General features: G+C 33.7%; 1 protein-coding gene across 1 annotated transcript; it reads left to right on the forward strand.

The window, feature by feature from the left end:
- Positions 1-5,389: 5,389 nt before the first annotated feature.
- Positions 5,390-9,585, forward strand: LOC143631010 (uncharacterized). The gene is made up of 6 exons (XM_077099877.1): positions 5,390-5,852; positions 5,946-6,022; positions 6,125-6,170; positions 6,508-6,658; positions 6,881-7,055; positions 9,018-9,585. The coding sequence occupies exons 1-6, from the start codon at positions 5,726-5,728 to the stop codon at positions 9,279-9,281; spliced, it is 840 nt and encodes a 279-aa protein (XP_076955992.1). The 5' UTR covers positions 5,390-5,725; the 3' UTR covers positions 9,282-9,585.
- Positions 9,586-24,074: the final 14,489 nt, after the last annotated feature.

The following is a 24,074-nucleotide window of genomic DNA, read 5'->3' on the forward strand; positions in this document are numbered from 1 at the left end:
AATCAACCATATCTATCTTGAATCAATTAATTAAGTTTGTTGTTCGTTGTAATTTTTTTCCTTGTTCGTTGGTGCCTTTATATTTTCTCACTGAATAGATGTGTAACATTTTATTTTACGGAAAGTCCTTCATTTTCTGTCTTCGACTTATTTCTTCCCTTTTATCCTTCTTTTTGAACGATCACCCAAAGTAAATTTATTAAAATTAAAATGACACTAGCAAGTCACTAGTCAACACAACATCCCCACAACGATTACTCTTTAAACTTACACTAATTCTCTCATGACAAAAGAGGTCTTCCAGATATACTTTTAACCCAAAAATAGCTTAGATCTTTAATGCCACTCGCAACACCACCCACTGTCACCGACAAACAATTGAACACTATTCCATTACGAGCCTTCCATAAATACCACAACGAAACAAGACAAATCACTTGGAAATACTTCTTCTTTTTCCTTGAAAATTTTACAAACTTACGAAGGGTTCAAGCCTCTTGCCACATCATTATCTCATTAGCTTTAAGCTTTAAAGCCCCAACACTATTACACAAGGGTTTAAAAAGGCGAGTGCCATTCTTTTTCTAAAAGAAAATTTCCAACCAATTGTAACTATCTAATACCATATATGTGTCATCTAAAATCCCAATCTCTTGTTAGCTTTTTAAAGTCTTCAAACACATAGCCTTAACATAATCACAAAGCAAATATTTCAAAACGAGAATGATAATCTAGTGCCTAGGAAAATCCAAAATGGAGAAGGATATTTTCTGCACCGGCCACATAATTGGCAGAAGTGAAAAATTAATAATAATCAGTAACAGAGAATCATTACCTTTTGTTTTGATTTAGGAAGAATCAAAACAATATGCCAAGTCATGGGCTCTAGTTATCATGACTGAGGGGTAGGCCTAGTACCTTTATAAGCTACACCATTCTAGTTATAGAGAGAGAGAGAGTGAGCCACTAAAATGATGAGTGATCAGATTGAGCAGAGAGTCAAACGGCATAAATATTGTTTGTTAGACCGGTACTTGTGGACTGTGGAGTTTTAAAGGGGCGACAAAGATTATGTGGTCTGGTCTTAATGTGGCGCACACTGAACCGAGGCGTTAAGGCTCGATGGTAAATGGTGGGGCTTTAGCGCGTTAGTGGGGCGGCTAAGAAGAATGGTGGGGTTTAAATGCTTTAACAAGAATATGATGGGGGATTTATTGTTAGTTAAATCACAACATAGTGTTAAAGATATGTGTTTGTTAAAAGTCACCGCCTACGTAGCAGTGAGTCAGTGACGTTGCCCTTTAACGTGACGTTTAAAGTCCCACCACAATAAGTAGTTGGCCTTAAGATGTTTTGATGTGTACAAAGATATTATTAGGCTATGGCCTATGTGTTGTGGGATTACCAATATATAATAGTTAAATCGTTACGTCATTGTTACATATGAATTAAGACTTTAACCAAAAATCTTTTTAAACTAGAGCATTGTGGATTAACTAGGCAGTGAGACTTTAACTACCATTAATTTTTAATTTAAATAAATCTTTTATTTCAAAATAATAAATTTAGACAAAACAACACAAAAAATAAAGAGTAAAATGGTTATTTTCGTTATTGTGGTTTGGCAAATAATGTGAATTTAGTTTAGAAAGTTTATATTTTGCATATAGACCCTTCACGTTTTTAATTTCTTGCCAATTACATTCAATCACTAACACCGTTAACTTTATTCGTTAAGTTAGGGGTAAACATGTCTTTATCATTCTTTATATATTATAATACTTATTTCAATAAACTGCGATCTTTGTCCCCATGGTTTGTCCAAATCTACAGTTTTAGTCTAGCAGTTTCAAATTTGCAGTTTTTCTTCTCTATGGTTTCATTTCAGTTGCAATAAAACTCGAATTCACCAATCTTGTTAAATCCGGTCATTAAACCCATCAGTGTGCCATTCACGTGAATGACAATTTTGTTTCTTTTTTTTTCCTTTTCCCCAAATACACCCAACCCCTCACGTAAGTGGGATTGCGAATTAGGAATGAAGTTTATTGGGGGGAAAACGACAAAATCGGTCGTCACGTGAGGGGCACACAGATAGGTTAACGGCCAAACTTAACGATGTTAATAAATTTGGGTTTAACTGCAAGTGAAATGAAATTACAAGGACGAAAATTGCAAACTTAAAACTATTTGACCGAAACCACAGATTTGGACAAACCATAAGAACGAAACTGCAGTTCACTTAAATAAATATTATAATAAAGAATGAGTGAAAAGACATGTCTACTCTTAACTTAACGAGGTTAGTGATTTGGATGTACTTGGCAAGGATTGAAAAACGTGGATGGTCCATATGAAAAAAAATAAACTTTTTATATTAAATTCGCATTATTTGTCAAACTAGAAGAATGAAAATAACATTTTACACTACAACAGGTATTTAGTTGACATATTAAGATTAAAGAAACTTCTAAGCAATTATACTAAGTACACCATTATCATCGAATTCACAACTCTATAATAGATGTTCTACCAAATTCGATCAAAGATATAAATATGTGTCCATATTTTGTATTTTACATTAGAATAGTTAGTTTCTTATCGTTGTTTAGTAGTATGGGGTAAAGATTAATTCGTCAAATCCTTTATTTATAAAACTATAAGAGTTCTTTTCTAGAGCCGGAGTTCACTATAGAGGAGATAAAAAATGCCATTTGAGATTATGGGAGCCCAAAATCCCCGGGACCTGATGGGTTTACTTTTGGCTTTGTTAAACGTTATTGGAAGAATTTGAAAATTAACATTATGAAATTTGTTGGACTAGCGGGGTGCAATGCTTCGTTTATTGTTTTGATTCCTAAAGTGGTGAGCCCTATGTGATTCTCGGACTTTACACCGATTAATAACATATATTAGTGAGTGTGAAGATTAGTTACCGTAACATTCTATTTTTCAGGGTTTTTTCTTTTGAACGGCCAAGCAAACACAATATAATTTTGACACCGATGGTGTTATACTATACAACTAAAGATACACGCTGTGTCTGAGATTTTGACACGTATACGCATGGTGAATTAAAGGTCATGTTAATTAGTCATTGACAGTTATAAATTTATACTTAAATAAATTCTCAATTTTATATCCTTCAATTTTGTCAACTCATTGACACTTATAAATTTATTGTAAGGCCCCGTTACCGGTAACCCTATTTTCGTGTTGGATTTACTCATAAACACAGTTCTAAATATCAGAGTTACTTAAAACATTTACGCGGAATATAAAACTTTCATAAAACATTACAATATTTCATAACTTGTCTCAAACATCCTTTGTCTTTCACATTCAAACATTAAAATTAAAACATCATAAGTCTTCAGATGCCAGATTCTTGTTCAGTGCCATGTGTCTCCTCAAGCGAGCTGCCTCATCCTACTCACCTGCGTGCATACTAAAAGTCAGCTACGCTGAGTGAGTTCTAGATAATCACATAATCATACCATTCACATAACATTATATTCTTTCATTCATACTTTTATACTTTCATACTTTCATACTTTCTTACATTCATACTTTCTTACTTTCTTTTGTATTAACTTACTTTCATATCTTATGTTATAAAGAGCATTACGCCCTACATTCCTCGAGTATTATTAGGGCTCGGTACCCTCTTTCCTCGAGTATTATTAGGGCTCGGTACCCTCTTTCCTCGAGTATTATTAGGGCTCGGTACCCTCATTCCTCGAGTATTATTAGGGCTCGGTTCCCTAGTTCTCGAATATTAGTAGGGTTCGATTCCCTCTTCGTTACCATACAACCATACATCATACCTCGAGTATTATTAGGGCTCGGTACCCTTTTCGTAACCATACAACCATACATTATCATTTCTTTCTTCTATTATCTCTATCGTTCATACACATAAACATACATAACATACTTACCTTATACATAGCGTTACAACCTGACAGTACGTGCAATATCCGAAGATCGGTCACGTACCATCAAGCAATCATTCATACATTTCACATTATCCACATAGGGTATACACTTATCTCTTAGGATAAGTGTATTAACAAACATATTGAGTATGCACACAGCCCCGAAAACGTAACACATAAATGGGGCTAGAAACTCACCTGAACACGGTTACGTTCTCCGTTGATCGTAATCCCTTTCTTCAGTTGTGCACGGCTGACTGTATAACAAGTATACATATCAATTTAACTATCACTACTTATAACATCTTTCTAGTCTTAATTACTACCCACAACGAACGGGGGTCCGGGGGCAGCGCCCCTGGCAGCGGGGTCTAGGGGCGGCAGCCCCTAGCAGGGTCCAAGGGGCAGAGCCCCTGGCTGGGGTCGAGCTGCCAGGTCAGCTTGGAAAAATTTTATTTCCAATAACTGTCTTAACACATTTTCCATTAGGTTTTTAATTTATTTTCTAAACGAACTTCACTTTAGGCGAAGTTAAACCTCGGGCGAACTTGGCTTCAGGCGAAGTTAAACCTTAGGCGAACTTGGCTTCGGGCGAAGTTAAACCTTAGGCGAACTTGGCGTCAGGCGAAGTTAAACCTTAGGCGAACTTGGCTTCAGGCGAAGTTAAACCTTAGGCGAACTTGGCCGTAGGCGAAGTTACGCTTGAAGGCGAAGTTCATCAGGCGAACTTAATCTTGCAGGCGAAGTTATCGCGCTGCAGATCTGTTTGCCCATAAATCCTTCGTTTCTTAGCCAAATAACTCGATTTTGGTACCCACGGAATCGTATGATCGGCGCCTACAATTCCCAACCATCAAATCGGCCTAAAATCGACGTTTTAGGGGTCCGATATGGGCAGTTTGGGTTTCGGGTCCGGTTAACCCATCCAATCATAACCATTTTCAGTAATATTAGCTTTGTTGGATTTGTTCTTACCTTACCAACTCAGATCTATCAACAAAATCTCGGGTCTCGGCTTCGAATCTTGATCGGTTAGAATGTGTGTGTTTTGAGTGTGTGAAGGAATAGATGTAAATGAAGATATTTTTGGGATTTTGGGGGTATTTATATCCCTGAAATCCCATTCTTATTTAACCCATCTCAATTAATCCACGTCCAAGACCCACCCCTTCCCCGACATTAATCAATTACGCGAAATCACTAAACATAACTTCCTTTATTCAACATTATAAATTTTAGGATGTTACATTTATTATTAATAATTCAACGCAACAATAGTATTAATAATTAAACTCATTGAAAATAATAAGATTTTGGTGCTTAAATTAAATATATCTTTTAAATGCATAAAATGCTTAATTAAATTATTCACAATATAATTAGCTTATATTGAGCTATACTAATAATAATAATTGTAGGTTTCACACTTTAACTACATGATTTTAAGTGTGAACACAATGATAATGTTGAATACTTCTTTTAAAACATGTAAAATCAAAATAGTTGTAGTAGTTTTCAACTTTTAAACGGCTATCATATTATATATATAGCTGACTGGACCCAAGCTTCATTTAATACTTCAAAGTTCAATCCACCCTTTTTCTCTCTATTTCTACCTCTTTAGTCACACATTAGTTTAGATGTAGACAAGTTCAAGGAGATTGCCAAGAAGAATAAGGAAGAGTTTTGAATGGTACTTGATGATTCTTTAGAACATGCCATGTATTAAAACTTAAAAGTCTGTAAAATAAGTACTTTTAAGAAGACTTTTGATTTGAAAGTTAAAGATGGGAAGCTGTGGGAGGAATGGAGCAGTAAGGCAATACATAAGATCAAAGGTTCCAAGGCTTAAATGGACTTCTGATCTTCATCTCTCCTTTGTTGATGCAATTGACAGAATTGGAGGTCCTGAAAGTATGTTTTCTTTAACCAAACTTGATCATGATGAATTGATGTTTATGATGTTTATGATGATGATGGTTTTTATGTATGTATGTATGTGTATAGAAGCTACACCAAAACTTGTTCTTCAGATGATGGATGTAAGAGGACTCACCATTTCCCATGTCAAAAGTCATCTCCAGGTTCTATTTTTCATCATTTTTATGAACTTTTTTATTTGAAAAAAAAAACTATCTTTTCATGTGAACATGATTATTTCTTGTTTTAATGGAACCTTTTTATAGATGTATAGAAGCATGAAGAGTGATGGAACCAAAGTTACCAAACAAGGTATAACAACAAATTAGCCCTAGTTATAAATTTCTTTGATTTTGTACTTTAGACCAACTTTGTATCAAAACAATCATAGTATTCTTGAAAAGGTTTAAAAATAGTCTACTTTCAGGCTTAATATTCGTATGGTTTCACTAAAATCTTGGTGGTTTTCAAACTAGGGTTATTATAAGTAGGGTGAATACACACATTTGTAGTTTCTAAAAAAAGAAAGAGATTAGTTTCTTTTTCTCACATATATGATATACCATAATTGCCTAATGTGGAGACACTAACTTGTCTCAATATGGCAACTAGCTAGTAATGATCATGATTCATGAAAATTTAATAACAGGAGATGAAGTTCACAATTCCAATATTGGATCACAAAGAAGACAATCTCTTGAAGATCAAGATGATGGATGTCTTGATCATGAACATCAAATGAAGTCCAACTTTCAAGATTCTCATCCTCATTACTCCTTTTACTCTCACCCTTCTAAAAGGTAGTTAATTTATCCATCATGTTATTATATTACACTTCTTCACTTCACATTGGTGTTTGTTGTAAATTAACTTGTTAAAAGTTGTTAAAATAGTATGGTATTATAAGTTGACCTGAATGAAAATTTATTAAAAAACAACATGAAAGGTGTTGGTTTGCATTTGCATGTTGAGTTTATGTTAAATTCCATAATTTTTAATATCTTATATATATGTATTTTTAGAGGGAGAATGGAGACAAGAAATGGTAAGCATGAATGGTGGGGAAATGAAGCAGAAAGAGAGCAAAAAGAAGCTGCAGGGAATCTCACATGGCAGCATCCTCTTCATTCTTTCCCACATTATCTCTTGCATCCTTCTTTTACCCATGTAAATGCCCTTCATCAGGAATCTGACTTGGTAAAGCTTTTCACTCTCTCTCTCTTATACACACACACACAAGATTATATTTTTTTTAGTCATTTTTCTATTAACTGTTAAGATATAAAAACCCAAATATAAAATAATGCATAATCCAATAGTTTTTGTTCTATTCTATTCTAAGTGTTAAACTTTATCTTTTAATGAATAAAATTTGTTCTGTAAATGAACCAAACGAACATAAATAATGACATGTTTGTGTTCGTTCATTAAACATTAAATAAACATGAGCACAGACAATTAATCGGACCAATGTGTTCATGTTCATTCGTCTAAAAAATGAACATGTTTGTGTTCGTTTAGGTTCTTTCATTTAATATCTAAATAAAGAGTTCATGAACAAACACAAACATACTAGAATATATTTGAACAAACTTAAACGGAACCAAACTTAAATGAACATAAACGAATAAATTATATATTAATTTGATATTAAGTATTATAGTGATATAACTTTTAAAAAAAATTCACGGACATAATGAACGAAAAGACATGTGTTAATGTTCGTTCAATTATTACATAGACAAACGTCCCATCAAACAACTTATTAAGCGTTTTTTTCGTTTACGTGACTAAATAAGATCATTAACTTATAAAACTAAAAAGGTATAATCCTTTTGTTACATGATTGAATCTTCATTCCTAAACATAATTAACAATGATATCATTTGTGCATATTATTGAATAGGTTTAGGCTTGTTTATTATATACACATACACATAACATATGTGTGTATAAACGCCTTAGAATCCTGGTATATCCACGTGATCAGTACGCTGTACGCGGCTTGTATCCTAATGATTTCAAAGTTGTACAATGTTGAACATACGGAAATCGACCAGCCTTTAAACTCTAGTAAACAAAATAGGGATGATTTCTTTGGCATGCATGTGTTGCTTTCAAAACCAGAGAATATGCTGTTTCTCTAAATACCTGTTTGGTTGCTTCGACATTAATGCTTTTTCTGTGCTTTGTTTTTACATCCAAAACCACCTAAATAAACCACTTCTAACCAGCAATATTGTACTGTCTACATTGTCTTGTCAAAACATAAATATACTATACGAATCTTTGTAATCAAACATTATTTTCAAAATAACTTTAGGGTTCTACTTATAATTATAAAGCTCGATCAAACTGATCTTAAACGAGCTCGAGCTCAAGCCTGGGCCTTAAATATAAGCTCACTTAAAAAACAAGCCTAATTAGTCTATTATTTATATAATTGTTTTAATATGTATATATATTACATAAATATTAATTAATATATATAATTTATAAAAAATAACTAAATAATATATATTATTTTATATATAAAATTATTATTGAAATACACACACACTTATAAATATTATAAATGTACATAAAAAAATTAATTAATAAATAGCAAATGAGCCAGTTAAACCTAGCCCGAGCCACTAAAATTACTCATGAGTCAAACCCAAACTTTTAAAATAAAGATCGAAATAAAATGCTCAAGCTCGGCTCATTTGCACACTAAAACATGTTAAACTATTTTATTTAAAAAGGTTATTATTATTATTATTATTATTATTATTATTATTACTACTGAGTTATTGGAATACTAACAATTCAATTCAACCGCACCTTCCATTAATTTATAATATTGTTTTTACTTTTGTCACATCTTGACTATTTATGAGGAGTTGCATTTTATTTTCAACGCATAGAGTAAGGTTGGTTTTGTCTTGTGTGGAAAACATGCTGGTAAACAAACTTTTTGGGTGAATACTTTCAAAGGTTTGTGAAGGTGTTTGGTCGGATATTAGGCATTTATTGATTTCTATTACCTGCCTTTTGGTATTTATGATTATTTAAAGTGTGTTCAAATTTCATTCGAATCTGATATACTTGGAACATATTTTTTTGTTCAAGTATATATAAGTGATTACAGTTTTGTGTTGTATAAAATTAATACAGATTTTAGAAGGTGCCGGTAGATGTGGACGATTTAAGAGACGGAAGTTAGAGAGCCCAAGAAGCATTCGAGATAAACATGAAGACGAAGATGAAGATGGGTTACTGTTGACGCTTTCATTGCACCATCCCTCGACACAAAAGAGTAGTAACGATTCATCAACGAGTGACACAAGTGAGGTGTACTCAACATCTAACGCAAACGATGGCTATTCGAACAAGTGTTGTGTTAATTTAGACCTATCTATTGCTTTATGTGGCGACTGATCGAAGATAAATTGAAGAGTCTTTTGAAAATATTTATTTGTAGTAGTATTACAAATTATCCCATTTGTTTTAGCATGGTATTAGGTTGGTAATAAAAGTGTTTTTATCTTGCAATGTTCCTTGAATCTTGTTTAAAATTCTTTTTAATAACAATCCACATGAGTTATGGCTAAAAATGTTGGGTTGATCTATTATTTTGTACTAAAGTTTAAACAAATTGACTTGATGCACCCAAATATGCAAGCAATTGAGATGAGATATATCTAGAAAATGTATTGATGATGTATATGATAAGGAACGATTCGAGATGATCAATCTTCCAAAATAGTTAATTTGTTGAGTGGATTAAGCTCTAAAAAAATAAAAGAAAGAACACGATATATTACCTCAATATATTTTCTTCTCAGTAAAACATTAAGGGTCTGTTTGGTATGAGGTAATGGAATGGACGACGGAATGGAATGAACGTGGTAATGGAATGGACAAAGGAATTGAATGAATTATTACCATTTCATTAAAATGTTTGGTTATCACATGGGAATGAAACGAATCATTACTTTATATTGTTTGGTAGGTAGGAAAAAAGAAAAAATAAAATTAAAATGGTAGTGAGTGATGGTGGTGGGAGGTAGGTGGCGGTCGTGCATTGGTGGACGGTGATGGTGGTTGGCGGTAGCAGGTGGTGGTGGGCAACGAGATAATGGTGGTTGGAGGTGGGTGGTGGTAGTGGGGTGGAGGTGGGGTGGGTGGTGGAGGTGGTGGTGGGCGACGAGTGTGATGGTGGGGGGATGGTTGATGGATGCGGCGGGTGGTTGGCACTGATGGCGATGGTGGTGGACAGCGATGGTGGTGGTTGGTGGCAGTGGCGACGGTGGTGGACAGCGGTGACGTGAGCGGCTGGCGGTGCTGGTTGGCACTGATGGCGATGGTTGGTGGAGGTGGGTGGTGGCGATGGTAGGTGGTGGTCGTGGTGGTGGGTGTTGATGGTGGGTGGTGGTGGAAGGGTGATGGAGGTGATGTAGGGTGAATGAGGGAATGTAATGAAAAAAAACATGATGGTATGGAGGGAATGAAATTGGAGTATTTTAGAGGAAATGGAATGGACTAGGAAATGGGTCATTTCATTCATTTAATCAACCAAACACACTTTTCTCCATTACCTCACAGTGGGTTCCATTTCATCATTCATTCTTGCATACCAAACGCTACCTAAGAGTCATGTCTTAAAGTAGGCTTAAGATGAAAACTACAAAAGGAAACTACTTAATACATGCACTAACCCACTAATATAAAACTAACAACCAACTAATGAAAACACAAACTATGGAATATTGAAGATGAGGAAAACGTGGCTAGGCAGTAGACATGTATTAGTATACATGGCTTAACCTAGATGGCTAGATCAACTATGAACTATAAAATTGAAAAACTATAAAATAACAATTTATACGCGATAGGTCTAAAAAGAATTCAATCACAACAAAGTTTACATTTAATCACATATTCTCACATTCGACCATGCATGAACCGAAAGTTTGACTTCTTTCCAAATTTTACTTAACAACATATATATAAATTACAAACTCACAAAAATATTTGTTTTAAAAATATTTGAAGCCTTTTTTTTTTTAGTTTACCGTTTCTTTTCAAAATCCAGTCAGTTCATAATATATTAACCCATGATCGTGCCACACTTCCTCACATACACACGTACTTTCATGAAACCTATTTATGAGATAAGCTCAACTACTTCATTACTCTACTTGTATTTTGTTTATAGCATAAGTAATTACAAAATTGACCATATGTTTTCCTCTTTCACTTCATACAATTCGCAAGCTATTTCTTATTTGTACGTGATCTCGACCATATACACACACACGCGTACTTAGATGATCTTATCTTTTTAATATTGTACTTATCCAGCAATGTTGAACGTTTACACACATTTATATATGTTATATGTTATCTTCAAAGTCATCAATTTACCTTTTTACAAAGTCGTCTTTAGGATAAAATGATTGAAGAAAGAGGGCCCATTCTTTTTGACTTCATCCTCCAGGCATTTGACCGAAAGGATCGGGGGACTATGGACATGTTTGATATAATAAAGTAATGACATTATACTCTCTTAAAGAATGGTAGATAAGTCAATATATCATGTTCTTCAAAACACATGTCGAGAATAGAATAAAAATTAGAATTTGAAATTTAAACTTTTAAGTTAATTAATTTATTATAATTTACAAACATATTGCAAGTTTAATAGAATATGAGTAAGCTTTTACATTCTTTTGAATCATGTATTAATCACTTTTATTTTAAATTAAAATATTTTGATATTATAAGTTGGAAGATCAATCAATTAATTAAGAGAATGACATAAAATAAATATGCATATTTGTTATAAAAACAACATACTAAAAATAGATTCAAAATCTTCTTTAACCGGGTCAAATCGTCATAGAATATCAGTTGATGGTCGATAGTTGTCAATTATAACCGTTAATTAATAGATGTTACAAAAGTAGAAAGCCCTAAGTGGAAACTCCATTAACGCCACCAATTAACGATAAAAAAAGGAAAGAAGAAGCAACTTTAGCTACAAGTCCTTCAGCGGCGACGCACACCAATTGGAGACAAACACCAATCTGCGTTCATTATGTTATATATGGCGTCTCTTTGACTGTTAATATGGGTTAATATTAACTTAATTAAACAAGTTATTGTTACTTAATTGACGTTATGTTATTTTATGCTTATATTTATATAAATCGTTGTGACGTGTGTTTGGAAAAGTCTGCATACATGCATATCTAATAGTTTTATGTATTTTAGAAATATGGGAATCCCAGAAGTACGGGAGTTTTTTTTGAAACGGACCAGAGACTTATAGCGGCGACATTATGTTGGTAGCTTAATGGAGACTAGCATTGGAAATGAAGCATATCACTTTAAGACCAAACCCAATGCAATGTATTAGGTTGCATATGTGACATGGTGATGAGTTGAAGAAGAGAGACAAGAGAGAGTGTAGGAAAATCTTTGGCTAAGTGCACATTTGGGATCTTTTGAGAGGGATTGAAAGAGAAAATGTTGAAAAAGAAGAGTAAAAGGAAAGATAATTTGTATAGTAAATGATTTTACGTGCATTAAATATTTTGCATTGGTGATGGTCTAACTGCAAATTTCTATAATGAAATTGGCAAGAATTTTCGTTCCGTAGAGTGTTTGTGAACATTGTTTGTTTATCCGACAAAAAATTAACGCACAAACATGGACAAAGTCTCCTTCTGGTTCGTTTCGTTTACAACCCTAATAGAAAAACGTCAACCATCGATTTTTCAAATTGTTTGTTTTTTCGACCATGGCTATGTTATTAGGTTTTGTTCTACTCGCTCCAAAAGAGTATCAATTTAATAATTATAAGTTTGGGGGTATGTGTGTCCGATTTTGCTTATACGGAAACATTTGGACATAACAATGTAAAGATACTTGAAACTATTGAAAAACACGTTTTAAATTAATATTTAAGTAATTATTATATTTATATATAAGATAATTTAAGTGGTATATACACCGACACGTCAAAGAAGAATTTCTTTTTGTTAGGTGACACAAAAGAACTTTTCGAAGATATGTCTCTAATAAATAACAAAAGGCAATATCGAAATTTGACTCGACGTCTTCAATAATCAGAAACACTTTTAAAAATTATTGGCATTTGTATAAAATTCTTTACGCGATAAACAAGATAACGGGTGCTTACATGATGGTTTTGGTCGCAAAATGTGACTTGCGACATATTAGTCGCAGAAAATTGTCGTTAATCTCTTTCGTGAAGAATTGGTCATGGAATTAAACGTGTAATATGTACGAGCTGTTCAACCTTTTTAAAGACATAAATCAAAATAAAATTCACGAATTTTATTATTATAGACGTTTTACTGTCTTTAAACCCTCTTCTAATTTGTGTTACGGCAAATTTAAATTTGTGACAAGTCCCTTGTTTTATAGGAGTGTTACATGTCAAAGCTCATTAGCATTCTAGTTTTTCTTCATTTTTTTCTTTTTTGTGACTGATATTAGTTTCGTATAAGAGTATAAGAAATTGTTTTGTTAAAATCAAATGTGTTTTATTCATTCACGTATGAATAATAAAATAAAATAAAAGGGTGTAATAAACATTTATGATAATGATTTTATAGTCAAATTAAGATGACAAGTTCTATGTGGCCATATATACACCGCATAACTTTGTTTGAAAGTTAAAAAAATGGACTGGAAAAATGTATAGGTTTGGAATTTGTACTAACCTTGGTTGATAATATTTTTCTATTCACATTTTTATTTGTAACGTTTGGTAATTTTTAATTACATGATCAACAATTAATTTTTAAATATTATTACAAAAACTATAACATAAGAGCAATATTAATATAATATTCTTCAATAAGATTAACAAAGTTGAAATTAAAGTAAATTTCTTGTTTTAGGTAGAATTGTAGAAACTAAAATCCTTGTAAACAATAAACCTTAACCTAAAATCCTTCGGTGTCAGCATGATAAGGTGTGTGAAAATATTTTCCCATTAGTTTTCTTATCAACTTAACTACTTCTATACCTTTCACATAGGATTCGATCATTCGAATGTTGTTTTATATCAACTTTTAATAATTGTTCACATTATTAATGTTGTTGACTTGTTTCTGGCAAATTGTTATTTTTCTTTTTTCAAAGATTTTGGGTTGTCTTCTAGAATAAAAACCCTAAATCTAGGTGAACCCCTCTTGCAATACATGAACGTAGAGAGAGATGAAGCTGTACCACATATTATAACCTTTGGAAATAAACCCTTCTATGTAATAATGTAAATGATATATCTTGGGGAATGTTAACGTACAAATGAAATTAACGTGTTAAACGTGAGAATCAAGTAGAGTAATTATATATACAAGTAGAGTAATTACATAATTACTCTACTTGTATATATAATTACTCTACTTGATTCTCACGTTTAACACGTTAATTTCATTTGTATTTGATCCAAACCCTTTATCTTAGTATCTTACTTTTTTTAATATATTACTAAGACATATAGAAATAGATAACAATTTTTATCTGTTTTAATAAATATGCTTTTACGTGAAAAAATTGGATAAATAAAATATTATATCATATCAGAAAATAAGACCAATGAACAAAAATAATTGTAACATGATATTGACCGAATATATTTCCTGATAGCTGACTTGCCTTTTGTTTCCTTATCCGGCAATCACTAGTAGAGGTGCACAAATCGGTTTTTTTAAAAAAACCGGTTCGGTTAATAACCGGACCGGTTTTTCTTGGCCTGGAAAAAAACCGGTTTTTAAATAACCGGACCGGTTTATTAACCGGTTTTTTTGTGCAAAACTCGGACCGGTTTAGAAACCGGTTAGAACCGGTTAATAACCGGTTAACCGGTTTTTTTTTTTAAATAACCGGTTAATAACCGGTTTTTTTCATAATAACCGGTTTTAAAAAAAACCGGTTTTTCCATTAACCGGTTCGTTAACCGGTTTTGGATCTAGAACTTGTAACCGAAAGACGAACCGGCGGTTTGTAAACCGGTCAAACCGGTTTTTAAAAAACCGGTTTTCGTAAAAACCGGTTTCCGGTTTAAACCGGTAAACCGGTTCCCCAACCGGTTTTTTTGGCCATCTCTAATCACTAGGTTGTCAACTTTGACTAATACATAATTATTAGTTGAAATTTGTTTAAAATTATAATAACAAATAACTTTTTTATTTTGGTTAATGCGGTTTGAAGGGTCAACTTTTAATGGGGAAGGTCATAAAGTATATACCTCATGTTCTTTCAATCAAGACATACGTTAATTCCCTTAATCTTTTTTAAAATGTTCATAATATGTTTTCATACGACATTTTTTATGTCTAAGGAGTCTCAGCCTCTTATTCTTAAACTTGACAACATTAAAGAGCTTACTACTTATCAAGAGGCTGCTAAACACTCTCCTTGGCAAGAAACAATGTCTAAAATGTTACAGTCTTTGAAAGTAATCAAGTCCGGGAGGTTATGTATTTACTACGGGTAAGAAAGCTATCAAGTGTAAATACGTGTATAAAGTCAAATATAATGTTGATGCATGGAAATGTTGTATGTCTTTTTACATGAGTGCTTCTTTGGGTATGTCTTTATCATCTAATGATCAAGTTTTGAAGCTTAACAAATCTTTTTATAGTTTAAAGCAAGCTTATATGCGAGGTTTGAGAAGCTTTCCTAATACTATTAAAACAAAATGTTATCTTCGATTGTCAAATGTTTTTCAAGACATTGGATGGCTATGTTATTCACATGACAGTCTATGTGGATGATACTCTTTTAAGTGGGAATGATTTGAAGGCAGTGGCGGATCCAGAAAATTATTTCAAGGGGTGCACTGTTTTTAGATACTCCAATTTCATATAGTCAGGATATAAAAAAATCGGGCCGGTTAGGTGATTCCGGTCGGTTCAGTTCGGGTATGGCTAACCTAATGTCTATGCAATGTAATAAATCTCCAAAACTCTATAAAAAAACACAAAATCATACTTGGTCTTTATGATTCAACAATTGAGTGTGTAATGTGTAATATTTATTCAATTTTTAGGTATAAACTCTTAATAGACACTGAACACAAGAGAAAGAATACACCAAGAGAATATGGATAAAGGTTTGATGCAACAGCTTAGTACTACAACTTTTAAAAATTAAAAATGCCATCCAGTTTGAGAATCGAACCAGGGACAAGAAAACATTAATAACAAACATTTTGCCACTCCACCACTTCAACATTATGTTTAACTAATGCACTCCAATTTTATAAGAGGGTGCACTCTAGATTTTATATATAGAGTTACACTATTATTTCGAAACTCAGGGGGTTCCCGTGCAACCCCTACTATTAACGTAAATCCGCCCCTGTTTGAAGGATATGTCTCCACATTTCCGATTAAGGATCTTGTTCTCTTAACCACTCAATACAAGTTTACCTAAGACCTTTAGACTAAGCTTAATGCTACGAACATTACTTTTGTCAATTCCCCGTTGTCATTGCATTTACAACTCAAAACTAGTGAAAGTCAGGTTCTTGATGAACCTTTGTATCATCTACCGTTAGTTGGGAAGTTAAAGTAATTCACCCATACCATACCAGACTTGATATTTTGTTGTTCAATAAATAAAATGTTAGATAAAGCACTATTTTTAACATTTTCAAGTTGTAATATATTAGAAATGTATTAGACCAACCACTATGGGGCGCCAATGAGGGAAAGGAGGGGCACCCTTGGGCACGGAACACCACCAAGGGGCACCCTTGGTGGTGGGGCGCGGACCCAAGGGTCGTCCCAACGACCGACGCCTTTGTGGTGTGAAGGTGGGCCCTCTCTCTCTCTCCATCTCTAACACATACACACACACACACATAAGGCGCCCTTGGAGCATTAAACCATAGCGGAGAATTATTGGTTGGGGCTTTGATGCCCCCGGTGCTTACGTGACGTTGACGTGCCACTGTGAAGGGCTTCGATGTCCCACCTTAAAGGATGGTCTTAAAGATGAAATATAAGGAGAAAAAGAGAGGCTATGTTTATAGAAGTGTTACACGTAATAGTGAATATTTATTTATTTATTAAGTGTGCGTGTGTTGAAATTGATTAGTACATTACTTTTTTTTTTTCTTTTTAATTCTATGGATTAACGAATAATATACCAATGATTGATGCAATTAGGTCACATCCTTTTGACTCTTGAACCTTTTACATCCATTGAATTACATGCAAGTTGGAACGTGTTTAAATGATAAATGTGATGGATACGCTTCCAAGTCTCAAATGTTTGTTCATCATGTCCAACTTTTTGCACTTTATGACTAAACTAAATAAATTCAAAGAAAAACCTAAACATCTTTGTCATACCTTGTGTTATAGTGATAAAATGATTAATATTAATATAGAAATACAATTGAGACGTACTATAAAATAACACAAGACAAAACTAAGGAGTAGAGAGCAAATACACCCAATCGGCTGTAAACAAACCAAACCAAACTAGACAAAGCTTTGTTCATCTTCGTCCGTTAAGCTTTTATCGATCGGGCAACTGAACGGTTCACGAACACCTAATCGAATGTAATTTTTTGTCTGTGTTTGTTCATTAAGAATATGAACTGGTTCCCGAATGGTTCACGAACATAAACGAAGAAACATAAATGCACATAAACAATGTTTTATTTGATTATGATATCAATAATGGCTAGTGTCAACGGTTCGCTCCGGCTACCAAGTTTATTTTGGTGTTTTTTAACATTCATATTTCTATGTTAATATACATATAAATTAAACACAAGATACTCATATATATTTTGCTTATTAGCTAATAGCTTTACTTAAATATATTGGATAAGATAAGAAAAGACCATTAAGAAGACATTTAATGAATCAACATAAACAAACACACATTAGCAAACAAATGAACGTTAACAAACACCTTATAGAACATCCACAAACACAATTGAACAACAATGTTATTTGTTCGTGTTCGTTCATTTAGCTAACCGAAAGAAATTCTTTGTTCATGTTCGTTCACTTATTAAACGAACGAATATAAACGAACTTTTCGTCAAACAGTTCGTCGAACGTTTCCAGCTCACCGTTCTTGCCCTTGGCTTATTGACATGGTTTCTTAGAAACGTTTTTATCATTGTGGTCGGCATGAAATTAAGAAAAGAAAGATGACTGTTCACCTTGAAGAACTAGCAATATTATATAACCATCAAGACCACACCTAAAACTTTTTATAGGTTGTTCGTGCTTACACGTATGCTGATTTGAGATACTTCCAAATTGATTAATCAAACAAAATACTTAAAATCAAATGATACCTTTTCGAAAAGAATGTAACAAGTACTTGTAGTTGCTAGTATAATGCATTTAATCCCATGTGCTATTTGCCGGTTTGGACCATTTGCCTAACATTCGCTTGACTTTAATATAAACATGACTTTATGATTTGAACCAATTTTGAGAAAATTTAGATAGGTTCATTAAAAGAAAACTGTCCTCTTTAGAAAAAAATATAGCAAAAAGTGTACACAAACAAACATATTGATATTGCTTTGAGCTTTCACATTAATTAGTTTTTTTTTTTTGGGTGATAACATTTGCATAAGCCTTAATGGTTTCTAAAGCTCAAATTCGTATTTCCGATAACCTAAGTATGAACTCGGTTTTGTTGGTATAATTTTTAACAAAAATATTGACAAAAATTTGAAAAACCAAATTAATACTTGGATGACTTGTAATTCTTCGATATTTTGGTTGACTTGATTTTAACAATCTTATCGAACATTTATAACATGTTACGTGATCGATTTGTAACAAATACATAAAACTTTGTGTGATATTATACAACATGCTATTCATGTACGTTTTTGTTTATGATATTTATAGAGGAACCAGGGAGAGTGATCTTGCAACATCATTTAGATACAAAGCATCTTTTATAGCAGTTTTCTCTGGGATTTTTTTTGGGTATATGTTGATGTTGGATATTCACAAATCACATATAAATATATGACCCATATGATATAAGTTCTTGTTCTTTAAAAAATGACCCATTATGAAATAAGTTCTTGGGCTTTATAAATTATGACCCAAGTTCAGAAAACGATTTAGAGGTGCATAAATCGGGTTATGTCGACGAAGATGCAATCCAAAAAATATCAACTCATAGTTAGAGGTGCATAAATCGGGTTATGACGTTATGTGCCTAAACTGATTCGGGTTGAAACCCTTTTATTTCAGTCAAAGAGAACAAACAACGAGTTCTGTCCAAAGTGGTTCGGTTTTGAAACTAGTTTTCAAATGGAAATGGAATGGTTCCATTTAAAGGGGCCGGTGTTTAACTGCTTCGGTTAGGTTTTAACCGGATTTAGCGAAGAGGTTCTCAAACCGATATCATACCAGCAGTTCCGTCTGTACTCTTGTCTCAGTTATTTAATGTAATTCCAGGGCCGGCCATAAGGTATGGCCGGGGAGTCGACGGCCACTGGCCCGATACCCCGCTAGGGCTGATTTTTTTTAAAAAAAATTATATGTATTTTAATTAGAGAAATCTGCATTTTGTCTCCCTGTTATATGGACCAATTCGACAGGTTTGACACTGAAAATGATTTTGCGAAGTATGGACCATGTGAAATTTCGGCGGGTCAATCTGTACCCAAACGTTAAATATTTTCGTTAAAGGCTGTTAAGATGGAGGGTGTTTTGGTCTTTTTACAAATGAAAATTTGGCGATAAAAATGTGTCATTCTATTTTTAATTTTTTTTGAAAGCTTGGAAAACAAGGTTGACGCTAAAAATGGCAGTCTGACCACCGGGTATTTTTTCTTCCCCTGCTTCCACCGTAAGACTACCCTACCCACCTTCCCCTTCTTTTCCTTTTTTCCGTATCCACATCAACTTCTCCTCCTTCCTCTACACTCCTTCTTCATATATATATATACCCACCACCGTCGCCATCTTCCATCCTCAACACAACACTTCACATCTTCATCCAAGACCTGAACCCGTAGCTCATCCACTGTGTTTCCGGCTCACCACCGTCTCCGGCACCCGCTCCCCGTCTCCGGCTCCGTCAAGATGGTTCTAATATTGAACGTGAACTTCAATAGGGCTCTTTTTGGAGTCCCAATCGAACTCAATCTCCGGATTCAGTTCCGTATCCGAGATATCACGGGTTGGTTTGTGGTCGACTTAGCCGACCATAACCAAATTAACTTCCACCGTACGTGGAATTTTGGGTCGCGTCTCCGGATGCTACCCTTATAAAATCCCGAAGCTTATAATTCAGGTGAATAATTAATTATTAGGTATGTTATGTATGTGAAATCCCGAAGTTTATAATTCGGTTGTTTTGATATATGTATTTTGTGTTCGTGTTATATATATAAAAAATGTTTGTGTTAATTGTGTTCGGGTTGGGTTCGGGAGGTTGGGTTCGGGAGGTTGGGTTCGGGAGGTTGGGTTCGGGTGGTTGGGTTCGGGAGGTTGGGTTCGGGTGGTTGTGTTCGGGTGGTTGGCTTCGGGTGGTTGAACCAAAAGTTTGTGACGAAATGAGCCGTTTCGTCGTTTTTGAGCTAAAATGACACTAAAAAACGAGTCGTCTCGTCGTATTCGGACGAAAAGTTTATTAAAAAACGAGCCGTTTCGTCGTTTTTGAACCAAAAGTTTTTAAAAAACAAGCCGTTTCATCGTTTTTGAACCAAAAGTTTACTAAAAATACGACCCGTTTCGTCGTTTTGAACCAAAAGTTACTAAAAAACGAGCCGTTTCGTCGTTTTGAACCAAAAGTTCGTTAAAAAACGAGCCGTTTCGTCGTTTTTGAACCAAAAGTTTACTAAAAAAACGACCCGTTTCGTCGTTTTGAACCAAAAGTTTACTAAAAAACGACCCGTTTCGTCGTTTTGAACCAAAAGTTTGTTAAAAAACGAGCCGTTTCGTCGTTTTTTAGTGAAAAGTTTACTAAAAAACGAGCCGTTTCGTCGTTTTTTAGTGAAAAGTCTACTAAAAAACGACCCGTTTCGTCGTATTCGGACGAAAAGTTTGTTAAAAAACGGGCCGTTTAGTCGTATTCGGACTCGTTTTGATTTTTTAGAAAAAATTGACCGTTTAAAAATACGTTTAAAAAAACCCGATAAAATTGACCGTTTAAAAATACGTTTAAAAAAACCCGATATGCAAATATTATATACAATATATATATATGCAGCATATATATACAATATATATATATATATGCAGCATATATATACAACATATGTATATATGCAGCATATATATACAACAGCATATATATATACTATACGGCATACAGAACATATATACAACATACATATACAACACATTGTGGTACTTAATATATATTACATATTGTGTAGTTTTATTAAATGGTATCTCAGTTCAACTGGTTTGTGTTGTTTGTTGTTAAACCGAGGGTCGGGGTTCGAACCCCACCCACTACACGAAATTTGGATATCTAGTTTTAGGTTTAATTATAGACTCAGGGGTAAAAGGGTAATTTCACCGTTTTTTGGTCAGTCAACTCACGGTCAACTGATGGCAAGGAGTCAGATTGACCCGCCGAAATGTCACGATGGTCCATAATTCGCAAAATCATTTATTGGTCCATATACCAGGGAGACAAATTACAGAATTCTCTTTTAATTAAAACAATATGTATATTTAGTGTTTGTATTCAATTACATAACCATTATTATTAGTGGCAAATGAGTTTTACTCTTAACCCAAAGGTTATATGTTCTACTCTCATTTGAGATATGTTTAATTCTTTTTTATACAAAAGCTTTTTACACAGCCCAATTATAACCAAGTAAACCCACGTAAAAATTAAATTGTTTAAACAAAAAAAAACTTTTTTTACTTAAGGCCAAAAAAAAAATCGCCTTCGGCCCATTTTTTTTTTTGCTTTCTCGAAGCCGGGCCTGTGTAATACAATGAATATGATTTTTCATTTTTCCAGTGATTACAACTCGAGTTAACTACTACAATCCTAACCCTGTTTCAGATATAAGGATACTCGCTAGTCACATTTTATAGACGAATACAAGTAACCAAAAAATAGCAACGAGGCATAGAAACCAACGGTTCCAAGTGCCAGAAAGATTCCATACCCAAAGCAAGCTATGTAACCAAAGAAGTACGCGGATTCAACGAAACCGTTCATTTCTGTTAGATATAAAGAGTAATATATAGAATAACCATACACGTACAATCCAGTAGACTCGTCGCAGAAGAATGAGTATTTAATAATAACTTTATTAATACAATAACTTATAAAATGAGTATTTAACTCATATGTTTACTAAAAATATAAAATTGCTTACTTAGCTATTTGTTAGCTAAATTTTTTTGTTCCTTTTTTTTTTTTACTTTCTTTCATATTATAATGATTTTTTTTTAAGTTTTAATTGTTACAGACAAAACAAAAAAATCGTGATTAAGGTTTGATCATAGTTGTCCCTAGGAGTTAGTCACAACTATCATCCAAATATGTAACAGAACTGAAAACCCCCAGTCTTAATGTTAAAAGAATTAATCGGGTTAATGAAATAGACAAAAATGATAAGATTCGAAAACCTTGAAAGTTCGGATATAAAAAATGAATTGGATTAAGGCTGCGTGACTGATCATACTAAGACAAAATAAACCTACAGTCGTGCCTTTAGCAATAATTTATCAGCATTTGTTATGTTTCTAACGAAAGTGTTCTTGTCATTATTCATGACAATTTGTTCAGAAAAGAGAAATTGTCTAACGAAAGTGTTCTTGTCAATAAATTATCAGCATTTGTTATGTTTCTAATGAAAGTGTTCTTGTCATTATTTATGACCATTCATTCCGAACAAACGCATCATTTAGTCTTAGAAATATTACTAGATTTTCATACGGCGTACGGGGCAATTGGTAAAACCTCAATGTTGAAATCGGGGTGTTGGCAAAACCCAAGCGTTACGTTGGTGAATTGACACGAATTCAGTTAGTATCATTTGCGTTCTTTACGGTGTATACATCATTGGTACAACATTAGCGTCCAAAAAATATATATTCGTCAAATTAACATAAAAAAATAAAATATTTAAAATGACATTTTTTTGGCCGGTAAACTTGGGCAGTGGAAGAACCCAAGCGTTGTCGGTCCTAGGCATTAACTGGACATGAATTCGGTCGGTTTTGGCTACGTTTGTTACAATACCGAAGCTAAAGAAAGGGGGGAAACATAAAAAATCTGAGTGGACCAATGCGGTGGTGTCGGTCGGTAAACTCGGGCGTTGGTAAAATTGAACGTTGTCGGTCAATTGAGCGTTGATACATTGAGTCTATGCAATCCGGTCGGTTTTCGTCACATTCGTAATGATCTCGAAATTAATAGAAACACAAGGGAAAAAAATTGTCATTCAGCAAGCTTCCGTTATGCTTGTTACGGTATCAAAATGGGGAAAAAACAAAATTCTTAGACAAGAAGGTTTCACATCCGCTAACGGTGTAGTGAATAAAAAGATAACTTCGCCACCGAAAAAAATTCAATCGATATTGATCTACAATACTAAAACTATAAAAACAACAACAAAACCCTGCGGCAAACAAAAAAAACACCATGCTCATTGCGGCTGCTTAACGGCGCAAATTCTATCAGTATTGAAGGCACTAACATTAAAAAGGGGGGAAATGCAACAAATAATAATAACCAACGTTTAGCGGGCGCTAACCGATGTGAATTCGGCCGATATCAACACGGATTTGGCCGGTATCAGTTTACGGTACCGAAAGTAAAAAAAAATCGAAAGAACAAAACTTGCGCGTTACCACTGCGAACAAGCACAAATTTAATTGGTGCCGGTTACGTTCGTTAAGGTTACAACAAATTATAATAAACAAAAACAAACAAAATATAAAATAATAATAAAAAATGTTATTCATGTGCAACTCTAGCTTGTACAATGTGCTTTGATGCTTGTAGACTGCCTTGGACACTCATAATCGAAAATAAGAGAGTTCATACCTTCAACATTAAACAAATGGCTACAAAATAATACCAAAAGATCAAATAAATAATAGGTTCAAATGGTGAAGGCTTGTTTTTCCACATTCTACTCCTATACCACTAAAGCAATTGATCACATTTGTTTGTCTTTATGATCATATATAACCTTTTCAACACTATCATGGG

Source organism: Bidens hawaiensis, unplaced genomic scaffold (assembly GCF_021521415.1).
Source record: "Bidens hawaiensis isolate Kalapana, Puna unplaced genomic scaffold, B.hawaiensis_p1.1 tig00005935_1, whole genome shotgun sequence".
Classification (NCBI taxonomy): Eukaryota; Viridiplantae; Streptophyta; class Magnoliopsida; order Asterales; family Asteraceae; genus Bidens; species Bidens hawaiensis.

What these genes read in the sequence shown, in the direction of transcription:
- LOC143631010 (XM_077099877.1), top strand. Translation starts at nt 5,726, where the DNA reads ATGGGAAGCTGTGGGAGGAATGGAGCAGTAAGGCAATACATAAGATCA. An exon ending in AACCAAAGTTACCAAACAAG is followed by an intron (nt 6,171 to 6,507) that starts GTATAACAACAA and finishes ATTTAATAACAG; the next exon opens with GAGATGAAGTTCACAATTCC. An exon ending in TTCATCAGGAATCTGACTTG is followed by an intron (nt 7,056 to 9,017) that starts GTAAAGCTTTTC and finishes AAATTAATACAG; the next exon opens with ATTTTAGAAGGTGCCGGTAG.